At 32.2% G+C, this 13,953-nt stretch overlaps 3 protein-coding genes across 4 annotated transcripts; 1 reads left to right on the top strand and 2 right to left on the bottom strand.

Annotated features, from left to right (window-relative positions):
- Positions 1-133: 133 nt before the first annotated feature.
- Positions 134-4,168, bottom strand: LOC114944653 (CAPA peptides). Of its 2 annotated transcripts, XM_029320642.1 has the most exons (5): positions 4,020-4,168; positions 2,834-2,875; positions 1,586-1,843; positions 924-1,073; positions 134-424 (listed from the first exon to the last, which is right to left on the bottom strand). In XM_029320642.1, exons 1-5 carry the CDS (start codon positions 4,081-4,083, stop codon positions 342-344), a joined length of 597 nt encoding a protein of 198 aa, XP_029176475.1. In that variant the 5' UTR covers positions 4,084-4,168; the 3' UTR covers positions 134-341. The 2 variants fall into 2 exon arrangements, with proteins under 2 accessions (XP_029176475.1, XP_029176476.1); XM_029320643.1 differs by lacking the exon at positions 2,834-2,875.
- A 1,734-nt stretch (positions 4,169-5,902) lies between these two features.
- On the bottom strand, positions 5,903-8,538 carry LOC114944672 (WD repeat-containing protein 18). The gene has a single exon (XM_029320688.2). The coding sequence runs from the start codon at positions 8,074-8,076 to the stop codon at positions 6,799-6,801; it is 1,278 nt and encodes a 425-aa protein (XP_029176521.2). The 5' UTR covers positions 8,077-8,538; the 3' UTR covers positions 5,903-6,798.
- Positions 8,539-9,145: 607 nt separating this feature from the next.
- Positions 9,146-12,739, top strand: LOC114944683 (uncharacterized). The gene is made up of 3 exons (XM_029320697.2): positions 9,146-9,359; positions 10,417-10,830; positions 11,142-12,739. The coding sequence occupies exons 1-3, from the start codon at positions 9,290-9,292 to the stop codon at positions 11,234-11,236; spliced, it is 579 nt and encodes a 192-aa protein (XP_029176530.2). The 5' UTR covers positions 9,146-9,289; the 3' UTR covers positions 11,237-12,739.
- The last annotated feature ends 1,214 nt before the right edge of the window (positions 12,740-13,953 follow it).

Genomic DNA, 13,953 nt, shown 5'->3' with positions numbered 1-13,953 from the left:
AAATTATTTTGCAGTAAAAATCCATGCAAAATTACATCCGCCGAATCGCTCCTAAATCAGACCGCTTTATCAGAAAATTATTATTCGTGATGACACAAGGCGAGGATTGCGTGTAAGATTATAAATTGCAATATTTAAATGCAGATTATGTATTGTGTTGCGCATAACTTGCGTACAAAGTGCAAGGATAAAGTGGGTCACCGATGCAAATGAGGAAACGATCGAAAGCATCACACGTTACGTGCCTATAATGACGTCTTTTGTGATAGTAAGTTCCTCTTCTTTCCTTTCAATTAACAATCCGCTAAGTTTGCGAGGCAGGTGATCGGAGCGTGAATAAGTTACGGGAAATTCCCGGCGTCGTGTTCATTTTCACGACCTAATCTTGGAGTATATCCTCCTTGGCCTTGAGTATTTCGAGAATCTGGAAAAAGACATCGATCGAGATATTGCGGGAAAGACTGTCTTAAACCGCTCTCATGTAAAGATTAATAATAAAGTAGAGCCATTCGCACGACTCTTCGTTTCTTCATAGAAAATCGACTAATGTCAATCAAAGAATGAATGTGACAGTCGATATCTAAATTAAACATTCATGACAAGATTATATTCTGAGAGAATATTTAATTTAGCGAAAATAATATGATCAATACTTTCTATAATAAGATGTCGGTACTCATTATCGCGATTTATTCATTAATACTCTTTATATAATGAATTTTCAATATCGTATTGTGTTGGACATGAAATAAAAACGTTTTCAATATTTCAATTTTAACAAAATCAATTTAACAAACAATTGATTATTTACATGATTTTAAATCACAAACTGCATAAAAAATAAATCACAATCTGACGTAAGTTAATCTAAATCTATTCATGTTTATAATGCAAAATAAAAAAATATATTTTATTATACATACCTCGCAAAATAGAGTAATAAAGTCGAGGGTCATTCATCTTTTGCGCAAAGTGAAGATCTTTATATCCATAAATATGATCAGGTAATAACCAGGAACCGTCTTTTTGCAGCTTGTCAGCATATTTAAGCGCTATCGGTTTGTTTGCGTATTCTACGATAAAAAAAAAATACAGTTAATGACCCAAGATATAGTACATATGTAGACAAAAATGCATAATATTTATATACGTTTTATTGGAATTTGTTTAAACGTAATAAACGAGATCCTGAGAAAGGTGTAACAAGGCCTGATAAATATACTGACTCGTTAAAAGCTACAAACGTATGCCATATATAATACTATATTGTTTCATATTAATTCATTAATACAGTCTGTTCGTATTTTTCGATAGATTTTACTCAATCCGATAAAAGCTGCTTTAATTAATAACAAGACCGGATATTGATTCCAAAAGTGATACATGAAATGTTTGTACTATGTTGCGTCTCCATATGAAAATGTTTGGATGCTAGAATATTTGGCAGCAATATTTTTATTTTTAAAATTATTTATTTCTATAACATCCGATAATTTTTATTTATCCACTAGTTTATATTAAAAGTTGGATATATTTTTTTATAATTTTGTTAATATATTTATTACTTTTAGGAAGTTATTCAAACCTTCGTAATCAGAATTTAAGACAGCATCAGGATCCATGTCAACAGAATAGAACTCGATGTCAGCATCGGACGATAAGTCGTGAAAACGATGCAAATTGCTCAAGCTCGACACATCGGATCGTCCGACTCGAGGTCTTTGTATTATACCTAAAGCGCGCTCCGATCTGGAAAAACTCGATATTTCCGAATTTCGACCGATCCTAGGATACGGCACCAATCCAGCGGATCGCCTATCGTTGGCTTTCAACTTTTGACCCTCTAAAACATCGAGTGACACAATGGCTAATTAAAATGACGTACGCTTGAAATTATTCGAGCTGCATTCTTCTTGAGAGTTACAAAATATAATTATAAATTTTTTTTTCAGACAAGTTATTTTCAAAATAAAAACTTTTGTACTCGGCTCGAATTATTGTGTTACAATAAAAATGAAATATCGACGCCAATCGGAGCCTGTGCGGATGTCATGCACAAAAATTAATAAACAGAAATGAGATCTCACATAAAGCTCATTTATTCATTTCTAAACGTTTCGACCCACTTCGGGTCTTCTTCAGTAGCTACAACATACAAAAAATTCAAGAAATCAAAAAGATAGTCATTACGATTAAAAAAAGTATAAATCTCAAATACAATACATACAATCCGCAAAACAAATTAAATGTTCTTCTCTTCCCTATTCAAACTGTCCGCGGCCGTCGTTTATTTTCAATCAAAATTTATAAATCGAAATTAAATATTGTGTTTATTTGCTACACATGTGTTATAAAGTCCATTTGAAAACTATATAATAATTTATATAACGGGTATACACATACACACACAAAATTATATATGTAGAAAAATATTGAAGCATAATAACTGTCGAAAAACATGGATAAAAAAACACATCTACATTTTGTTATTAAAAGTTTATTAAATTTTACTAAAAGTTTCAATAAACTCATATTAATTTATTTAAATAAAAACTATATTGCTAAGCCATAATAAAATTTTAAAGATATATATTTGCAATCAGTAACTAAAGCACGAGAAGTCGCAAGAGACGTGTAAAATAAATTTAAAGAAAACATTTAAAAGATTGTCATCTTTCACCACAATCATAACATATATATATATGTATATTGTATACTTGGACATAAAACTTTTATATAAAATTAGGCATATAATGTAAAAGTGTATAATATATATGAAAAATGCCACATAAAAGTTATGAAAATATGCGACACTCATGCGAGAGTTTCTTGCCTCTGGCGGATTCAAACTGCTGGCCGACCGAGCATCTGGCAACTGAAAAATAAATAGGATGTCGTCGACGTTTTTTCATCAGAGGTTGGACATTATAATCCTTAACAATTTAATTTACACTCGCACTCGTGACGCTCAACAATTTCCTGCGGGAATCTAATAACAATATTTTTTTTCCGCGCCGCTACAGTTTTTTTGCACTTAATTCCCTATCCTATTTCATTTTTACGTCGTGTCGGGAATTGTTGCATCAAGTTACAGTTTCGTCTTGCTGAGAATTAATTAACTAATGCTTTAGTTGCAAGATAATGAAAAAAATGTAACTTTGAATATTAGATTAGGTGTCAATCCTTATCACTCGTGATATTTATTATTTCCATTATATCGATTTTTAGTAAACAATTTAATCAAGCATCTTCATATATCAAACATAATATAATTCTCTCGATTTCTCTTTTTCTTTTCATTTATTTTTTAATTAAGCCTCAAATTTAAATTTTAAATATTCGAATATTTAAATATTTATATATTTAAGTAGAAAAAAATCAATTAAAAAAATAAAAATTTACATCCAATTTAAATCATTTTTTTAATTCAACACGCTTCAATTTTAAATTATACAGGATGTCCGGTAACTAACGGACCAACAATTACAAATGGATTCTTTGGTCAATTTGGGAACGATTTTTCCTCAGTGAAAATGTCGAAAAAAAGTCATCATTTTTTATAACTTTCCAATATTTGTCATTATGTATCTTTATAACTAATTGTAAGCCTCAAATTAAAATTTTATTATAGTAAACTCTACCTGAAATTAACTGAAAAATGTAATTATGTTAGACTTTTAACTCCAAAACGTTTAGTTTTCAAAAAACCCATTTTTTTCAATCGCTTATAACTCGAAAATTATTGACTTCTCAACATTTTTGCTAAGGAAAAATCGTCTCCAAATTGGCCAGAGAATCCGCCCTTAATCATTGATCCGTTAGTTACCGGACACTCTGTATATAGCAGAAAATTAAAACTTATCAAGGCAATAAATTTGACAATCATAAATCAGGCTGAAATTTGCTTGTCCTTTGATTAAACTTACAAGGATTGATAAGAACGACTCTCTGTTAATGACTGAAGATTAAGAAAGAGAAAATCCTTTAAAACTTATATAAATCTCGTAATATTGACTTACGATTGAGAGAAGTAGAAAATACCAGAAGTACTATGAGATATGTGAAAAATCGGTTGTCCTGCATTTTTATGACACGGATGATCAAAATTTTAAATAGTGATGCTGCGAAGCTTAGAATCGCACTGACACTGAATGCCTCCTGTTACCCGACATCCGATTTTATACCTTGCGCCTCCACCAGGGTTGCGCCACTCCACCCGATCATGAAATTGCCGCCCCAAGAGGGGTTCAACCCCCTTATCGTACAGCCTCCGACTCGTTTCTCGCCCCCACTTGTGATGTGATATATTTTCCGCGATCTGCATAACGATCTAGATATTTTTCGAATCAAAAATTAAAGTTCTAATCTAACGTTAATTTATAAAAAAAAAATCTAAGATAAGTTATCATGAATTTATGATTTGCTACAAATTAAGAACAAAATTTTCACAGATTTTAATTGACATTATATTCTCTTATGAAAATGAGTTACTTGATTAATCAAATGTATTATAAAGATACAAACATTTGTATATTCATAAATATATACATATATTGTCGGCCAAAAACGATCTTGGCGAAATAATGTCGATAAATATTATCGGCGATTTTAATGTAAATCAATTTTATTCATTTAACCATGAAAATTATATCGATTTAATATGTCGTCAAATAAAAAAATATATTTTATTATAGATATTTTTCTATAAAAAAATGAGCTGCTTTTTACATGATATCTTCTCTTTTTCTCAATATAATATTTTAAATATTTCATTCAAAAGCTTCCTTTTTTTATATGACATGTCAGTGTAAATATTAACCATCATTTTATACAGGCAATGTATAGTATGGAGATATATATTATTAATTTTCACGAAAAGGTCGATTTCGATGTGCTACGCAACCCCTCAGGATGGAAAGCTCTATTTATCAAAAAAATAAATTGATCCCCAGACGCACTTTTGAACATTCCTAGCTATAGAATGTGGGGGGTATCAATTATAGTAATTCGGTCAATGCTGACGTAGGTGTAAAAGGAGGCCACGATTACAATGATACTGGATAATAATATAGATTTGTACACGCGTGATGCGATTATCGTGCGACAGATTATGATGCATTATTGTGCGTGACATTTTCTGGACACCGAGTGCGATTTTCCATTGCGAGGATAATCTCCCTAACATGAACGTGCTCGCGCGATACTTTTTTCGCGTCGTTCCCTCTTTTACACACTGGATATGCATTGCGTCGAACATCAAAACTATGAATAGAAAAGATTCCCACTACTTGTCAAAGCCGTTTCTCAAAGATTCGAAATTTTATAACACTGATCTATCTTAATTTATATATTTTTTACGTTCCAGTAAATGCTGTAATATAGGTATATATATATATATATATAAATTTTTTTTTCAATATACTTGTACAATAAAGTTCTCTGAGCAATTCTGATGGAATGGACCCTTTTATTTATGTATAAAAAAATTTAGAGAGAGATTTTATTTGCAGTGACGGAGAGAAAATATAGAGAATACGTAATTGTGGAATCTTTTATTGAATCTTGTCGAATAAATTTCTCCTATAAAAATAGATAAAAAAATGTGGAACGATCGATACAATTGGAATTCACGGATGGTCACGGTGCATCGGATGTAATTGAAAATCAGACGAACCGATGGCTCATTAACTTGCCCGAAGGGACAATGTGCATTCGATCTTGCCTTGCGATTAATTTATCTGTAACAGATATATAGCGTTCTCGGAAGCGTTTCATTTGTATGCGTATACCAGCTCATTTAAATATAAAGCAGCTTCGATGAAGATCGTAGCTAACATTTAACTGACTTGCTATCTAATTAATTGTACACGTGTATAGGGATATCGATAAAGAATACGGAATGTATGTGTTTAACGAATTTATTTCGTGCGAAAGAAGTAATTGATATTTTCAAAGCAGATTTTTTATTAATTGTATACTTCTTAATATCTCCTTATAAGAAAAAAAAATGTATATCGCGTGAAGACCAACGAGAAAGCGAAGATCGCTTTACCGTCCTTACAGATATTTTAATCAACATTGCGAGAAAACATTTTTCTTCAGATGTATAGCAAAATATTCAAGTATTTTCATTTATATCTTACAAGTTAGTTTACGTCTCGTTAGAAAAAGGATATTGTAATATTTTATTTTTAGGGAGAAGTATAAAGAATAACACGTCATCTCTCGATTCGGCGGTGCCAGATCATCCGCCAAAGAAATTATTTTCCCGTCTAATTATATACTAATTAGTGACGCCCTTTACAGATAACACTACAAGAATATAATATACCTCGCAATATTAAGTTTCTGATAAAATACAAAATTTTCTCATTCGACCTTGATAAAGCTAAATATTTGAATATCGCAACAAAAAGAGAAGCAATAAGAAATAGAAAGAAAATGAAATAATAAAATAATAAAAAACAAGAATAATACAGCAAAATATTTGTGCATTTATCATATTCGTGAAAAATATAAAACAATTTACGTATAAAGATGTAGCCTCTCGAATGTAAAAATGTTTTTAATCTTTTTCATAATTATATTTTTATAATCTGTAAAAAGATTGTTATATATTTTAACAAGATAAAACATATTTTTTTCTTATAAAGAAAAAATGAAAGCTAATGGCTTTCTCTATATTTCTTTTTTTTTTTTTTTTAGTCTATATGTTTTTTTTATATTGTAAGGTATTATAATTAAATTTTTTCACACAATTTGTTTCAAAAATAGATAAAATTTTTATTATCTCTAATATCATTCATCATCTATCGTCTTTGGCAAAATATGTTTGACGCTATACTTAAATAAGTTGGCGTTAATCTTGCTCAATTTTCGATTCTCTTCTTTCAAATTCGCTATTTGTTTTAACAATTTCTCTCGTTCTGAAGAATCAACAGAATTTCCTACGTAGGATTTAAAGTCCAGAATCTCAGCCGGATTTCGTCCTCTGGAGATCACTTCGATAACGTCGTTCGATTCTCTGCCATCAACCTCCGACGTCCTTTGAAGATTCCGCACTTCCAAGCGTGGTTCGAGAGTGGAGGCGCGAAAATTGTCAAATCCTTTCGCGAAAAATGCGGCGGTAACCGGCCCTTTATGTTCAATCGTTCTGAGCACCTGTCGGCTGACGATATCCCAAATGTGGACGGCTCCATCGGTCGATCCAGACAGAAGAGTAGAACAGTCTACGGATACCGACAGGGCGGTGACTTGGGACTTGTGAGCTCTGAACACGGCATCCTTCTCGTCCTTTTCCACGTGCTGCTCGAGTCCCCGTGGCGGCTCGTGCAGATTACTCTGGAATATGTCACCGGTCGTGCAGCCCACGAAGAGTTGGCTCTCGCGAGAGTCGACGATGATTGCTGTGAGCGGCGCGTCGAAGATTATTGAAACCAGAAGGGCTCCGCTGCCGAGTTCGTAGATGTTGGCCCTTCGGTCCAACGAGGCTGTGTACAGTCTGGCGCGAGCGTCGCCAAAGCCAAAGAGCATATCTCTGATCGGCATGTTATGATTGGAGAAGGCGTGAACCGGAGGACAGTCTTGTTTATCGTTCAAGGCTCTGTAGAGAGACCATACGAACACTAGGCCATCCTCGCCGGCGCTGGCGAACAGGGAACCGTCCTTCGTGATCGCCAGGCAGCTGACAGTCTGATAGTGCCTGGCTAGATTCGCCAGTATTCTGCCGTTGCAGGTCTGCCAAATGAACAGCTGTTCGTCCACCGCGGCGATGATGTAGGAACCATTTGAGGTGCAAGTCAGGGCGTTCACCTTCCCTGGCGTGTTCAGGTGGACATTGGGCAAGGGTGACGGACTGTTCAGCGGCCAGATGTGCAAACGCGGCTTCGTGGCATTGGCGCCCAGAACGTAGCTGTCGCTCAGAAGCTGAAGAGTGCGATGTACGAGCGCGGCATTCGCGTTCTTGTACGTCGACAACATAGAACCATTCCGGGGATCCCATACCGCGGCACTCCAACTCTCCCCGCTGATTTCGCTCGTCAGGATCACTTCCTTGGCGTCGGTTATTCGAGACATTTTAATTTTAGAGTTTAATTTTGGTTCTTACAGTAAACCACTAAATTTGTAAGATCGTTTAACTTACGTGACCTTCGATATTCTCATGATTTTCTTGGAGAAAAGTCTTTAGCTCCTCTTCTTTCCCTTCCTTTATCAATATTTGTCTTTGTAATTTCACATCTTCTGTCAAATCTCGAACTCGCATCATCAAACACGTGGCATGATAGATAGACTAGGTTGTTTTTTTGTAAATATATAATGTGCCTTTAACCAATTTAGTCCAATTATGATTACTCAGGCACTCGAATCTCTTTTTCTTCTTCAATGCACTCGTACAGTCTTGTACACTTTTTTTTATTTAAATAAACTTGTCTCTCAACCAAGTCGGTAGACAGACTAGGTTAGGCCGCGAAGGTTATGTTGTGGCATCTGCCTTCGAGAATTCTCGCTTCGCGCGTGCATGCGCAGTAACAGAAAATCTGACAACAGGCTGCCAATATACGAACGTTACATTTCCTTCACTTCCCGATTGTTCCCTATCTCTGGTCAGAGAAAAGCCTGAGAGAGGCCATGCTGGCGATTTTCGTTGGCGCTTTTAGTAGGCTGTAAAGCAGCGCCGTGCACACTGCATCCACTTTTAGGAATTGAAACTACGTAGCCACTTTTCGGTTTGTGGTTTGCGTCCGTTGCTAAATATATCCACTTCTCGATAAATAAAATCTAAAATCGTTTTTGATGCATACGTACGTGTCCACATTTTATATCCATAAATTATGGATACGAAATTTAAAAGATATATCTCTTAAAAGATATTAGAATATATGTTAAAATGAAAAATATTGCATAAAAAAATATGTATATATTTGTTATTTATATAAATATGAAATGTATCTATAATTTATGGATATAAAATGTGGACGCATGCATCAAGAAGGATTTTAGATTTTATTAATCGGAAAGTGGATGGTATTTAGCACGGATGCGAACCACAAATCAAAATGTAGATGTAAGTGGATGTGGCTACGTAGTTTCAATTCCTAAAAGTGGATGCACGGCGCTGCTTTAGTAGGCGTACTAAAAGCGTCCCACGAAAATGAAAATCGCCTCTCTCTCAGTCTTCTCTCTGCCAGTCTCTTTGATAATACGAACGTGAGTGTACATCGTCCGTGCGCATTTTCAAACAGCACGAAAGAATTACGTTTCAGCCCTTTTTGATACGACTCGTACCAAAATGAAGTCGGCTTACACGATTAGCGTGTTACTTTGCATAACGATTGGCTCGCTAGTGTTAGCTGACAATGGTGAGTTTTTTGATTCTTTGACATTAGCGCGACTGCATATTATATATATGCATATACAATATATAGTACATGTGCGACATTGTGCATAATAACGGCTTTTATGCGGTTAATGGATTAAAGGCAGCCGCGATTTTGTCTTGTGCAACGCCTACCCGCGTTGAATTACTGATAGCGGCACGTCAGGCACGTGTGCTGTCTCGAAAAAAACATGTTAAAGCATATTTTTTTTCACTGCGTTCGACATTCTTTTTGTTTCCGAAATATCGCGATACATACGTGTTTTCTGATTCGCCTGCACAAAATATGAAAAATTAACAAAAATATAAAAATGTAAACGAATCGCGCCGCGATTTTCACGCATTAATTAATTACACGTTCTCAATTTTCATGTTTAAACAACGGACATAACGTCAGCAGCGGCGGTGATTTCAAGTAGATTCATGCTGTTATCGATTTTCCGCCGACCACTGGTCAAATCTTGCGGACTTGACTACGTCGAATACGATAACGATCGACGTATGCGCGACGACGCGAGTTATAATGCTTCGTCGTCAGAATAATATAGTGGTCGTTGACGATATATACATGTTTTTTTGATTTTTTGTCGTATTGCGACACATGTTTTTGAAAGAAATTTATGCTTAGAAATTATTTAAAAAAGAAATTATATTTGTAATAATATTTTTAAAATCATAAAGGAATGAAATTTAATATAAATTTTATCTTTGCACTTTATACATATATTTATTATATTGTATATTGATTATAAATATTTTATAAATTTAAAGAAAATAATATATTATTGATTTTAATTGTTACTAGTGCATGATTAATATATTGTGTATGTACATATTTGTATAAACCATGTTGTATACATGTATATTAAGATATATACACACTGCTTATATGTTTGCTTATTATGAATGGATAAATCATGAATAGATTTATATTCATTTATTCATAGTTCATAGAGAAAATAGTTTCTTATTATAATTAAAATATACAGGTAAGTTTTCTTTGTAAATAAAAATAATGTATGGATTTTCCATAAATGCAGGTACAGCGCAGACGACGAATGAGACACAAGCACGTAACAAATCTGGTCCTGTGCTAAATTCTATAACAATGATTAATAATGATACAACAACTGCTACACCCAGCGCTTCAACCTCTGTAACAAATAATACCATTACTCCAAAAACTACTCCTACTCCAAAAACTACTCCTACTACTCCTACTACTCCTACTACTCCTACTACTCCTTCTACTACTCCTTCTACTACCACTACCACTGCTCCAAATACTACTACTCCTGAACCTACTACAATTACAACTACAACTGTATCGACAACAAGCACTAAGGCTACGACACCTACAACTATAGTCACTACAACTGGAGCAAAAACAACAGCTGTACCATCTACTTCATCACCTTCCATGGATCGCCACTTTGATGGTTTAAGCTTTTTTGGTACGAAAGAGATAATTTAACTTTAGTTTATATAGAGATTAAACAATATCACTTTCAATAAGACAATAATAAAAAAATTAGTAAACTTGTTTTAAAATTTAATTAAAAGAATTAAAGTAGCATACAACACATTGTGTTTATTTGTAAGTATATTAGTACACGAGTTCTTTTCATAAAATTTTTCTTACGAATTTTAGAGTAAAGTTTTAACACATATTTAATTTATTTATTTAGTATTAAATAATTCATTTAATAATGATTTCTTGTTTGTTTGATACTAACAATAAGTTGTGCATGTCTCCTTATTGCAGGTGGCTTTATTCTTGCTACATGTTTGATGGCGATTGCCGTATTTTCGTGGAAATTCTATAGGCAATGCAATGAAAGGAACTACCGTACACTGTGATAAGGTGCAAGGCTGTAACAAACTTTCGATAACTAAATGTAGTTGATCGAATTAAGAACTACGAATAATTATTTTATTGTAATAATATTGCGTATTTTTATAACGCAGTTAAGTGTTGCGTGGTTTAAGTGCTCTTAGTAATGTGATGTACAACCACGAGTTCCGTTTTTCTCGATATATATAATTGCAAAGAATTAAGTATCATTTATTGAAAAAAAAATACAGTAATTGTATTTATATATATTACGGGCGTTTTATTAATGTATGAAAGATGCGATCCATAAGATGCACAAGTAGAAACGGGGAAAGAGGAAAAGAAATAATACAGAGAAAAAGATGAGCATATTAAATGTACGAGAGCTAATGACCAATCAAAAGTACACTTTCTACAAGAAAAAGACAGAGGGAGATATAGTTGTAGTTCTCTAAACATTATTTTTATTTCATATTTTCACTCAAATTCTATGCAACTGTCAATAAAATGCAATTTGTGTCTTTAATGTAACAGCACAATATGCATATTTTAAAATCCTATACTAAAGTTATATAAGCTTTAACTTTTCTACAGGAGAGAAAGTCAACTTGAAAAAAATAAAAGTTTAATACAAAATATCTTAGCATAGAAATGTTATGTTGTTAATTGAAATAAATTTCGAAAACAGATTCCGATTTCAGAGAAGGATATTGCGTTGTATAAATAATGATATCGATTCATGATACACAATTGGAAACAATGTGAATATCGAGTTGAGCTGTTATTGCAATATTGATATAATCGTTATACGATAAATGCGAGTTGAATAACTCATTTTTATATTTCAGTGAATATTTTTGTCGTTTCCATCATACAATATTTTTTAATTGAAATTCTTAAGTTCTTGCGGTTTAACACGTGGATAATCATGAAAAAATATTAAGTGTTATTTATAACAATTAAAGCTTATATTGTATACAGGGTGTTTTTAAACCTATGTCAAAAAATTTAAGGGCATATTCTAGGGATCAAAATGAGAAAAAAAGTTCCTATAAACATGGGTTCAAAAATGAAGATTAGCACTCATATCTCACTCTCAAAATTGGATCAAATTATCAAAATCATAAAAATGAAGTATTCACTAATTGTATTGTGCAAAATTTTAACAATCTAAGAAAAAGTCTGACAGTTTTTGATTTTTTTCTCCAACTTTAGGGAGTTAATAATTCAGAAGTAAAGTATGTTTGGACCTATATTTATAGAAATTTTTTCTTATTTTTACCCTTAAGATATGCCCTTTAAATCTTTGACATAAGTTTAGAAACACCCTGTATATATAGATATATACGCAGTAGTATATGTATAATTATTTTTCTTTAATGATATTTGTATACGTAGACAAAAAGAGACCATTTTACTTTAAAATAATAATTGATTGTTTGCGTGTTATATAATCTCGCTGATGCGTCCTGACTCTTTAAAAATGCTTTTAATATGCTTGTTCGTAAAATAAAAAGCCTAAATATTAAGTTTCTTTTTAACACATTCGCTTATGAATCCAACTACAAAAAAGTTAACTTTTTCATGTAGTGTTTTTCTTTTTCTTTTTTTTTTTTTTTTTAATACAATATGTATTACTCTTAGACCACGAATTAATTTATTTTGTTTTTTATAGTATTATATATGCATATTTTTTGGTTGCAATATATTACAAGTAATTAGAAACAATGTCCTAAATAATAAAAATCTTTTTTTTTTTTTTTAGTAAGAAAAGCAAAGAAAGATTGTACAATATGATATATGTTATATATTCATATTTCATGTAATGTTCATGTAACATTTTAGTTTTTTTTTTTTGTTTTGTCTTAATTTAGACCACATATTGATATAATATTGAAATTGAAAACCTAAACAACATGATGTAATTTTTCAGATTACAATTTTTTTTTATCACATTTTAGTGTTTTCGTTTACATTACACAATTGTAGATCTAGTTAAATCTTTAATCTATATCTAATCCTTTCATATTTTTATTTTGTTACTATTTCTTTCGTCAAAATAATATAATTTGTTCAATTATATATACGAATAATATGTGTATTTCAATAATTTAAAAATATGTAGCGTACGATATATCGCATATAGAAATATATAGAGTTTATATATAATATAGTGTGTGTGTGTATATATGTATGTGTATATACATATATATATATATATATATATATATATATATAGATGAAAAAAGAATTCTTAAAAAAAAAAATAATAAAATATAAATTGATTAAATTAATTTTATATAAAATTTTTCTCTCTTACTACAGTTATAAAATACTTCGATCGCATCGTCAATTTTTGATAGTATTAATTAATCGAAAGATATTTAAAAATTAAAGAAGATTACTAATATATTTGTATATGTATTCCATGATAGAGTACAGCACAAAAAAAATTCTCACATATAGTGACGTCAAAATAACTGTCTCGTCTGTACTGCGCTATAAGGCGCTCTTTTTCCACTTCACTTGTAGCGAAAATAATCAATCGCCTTTAGTAAAGACCGCGTGTTTTACTATCGGTATCTCAGAGGCTGGCCGCAATGTTACTAAAATATACTAAATATATATACGAACTCTTATTCCGCGTTCAGAAAGAGTATTGATCGCATCTGCACATTACACATACTCTTGACACACTTCAACTTTCCGTCGACTGTTTAAAACTAATAGTGGACTCGCGTCA

Source organism: Nylanderia fulva, unplaced genomic scaffold, assembly GCF_048542155.1.
Source record: "Nylanderia fulva isolate GAGA-0341 unplaced genomic scaffold, ASM4854215v1 Scaffold4, whole genome shotgun sequence".
In the NCBI taxonomy this organism is placed as follows: domain Eukaryota; kingdom Metazoa; phylum Arthropoda; class Insecta; order Hymenoptera; family Formicidae; genus Nylanderia; species Nylanderia fulva.
This window is presented reverse-complemented; position numbering and strand designations above follow the sequence as displayed.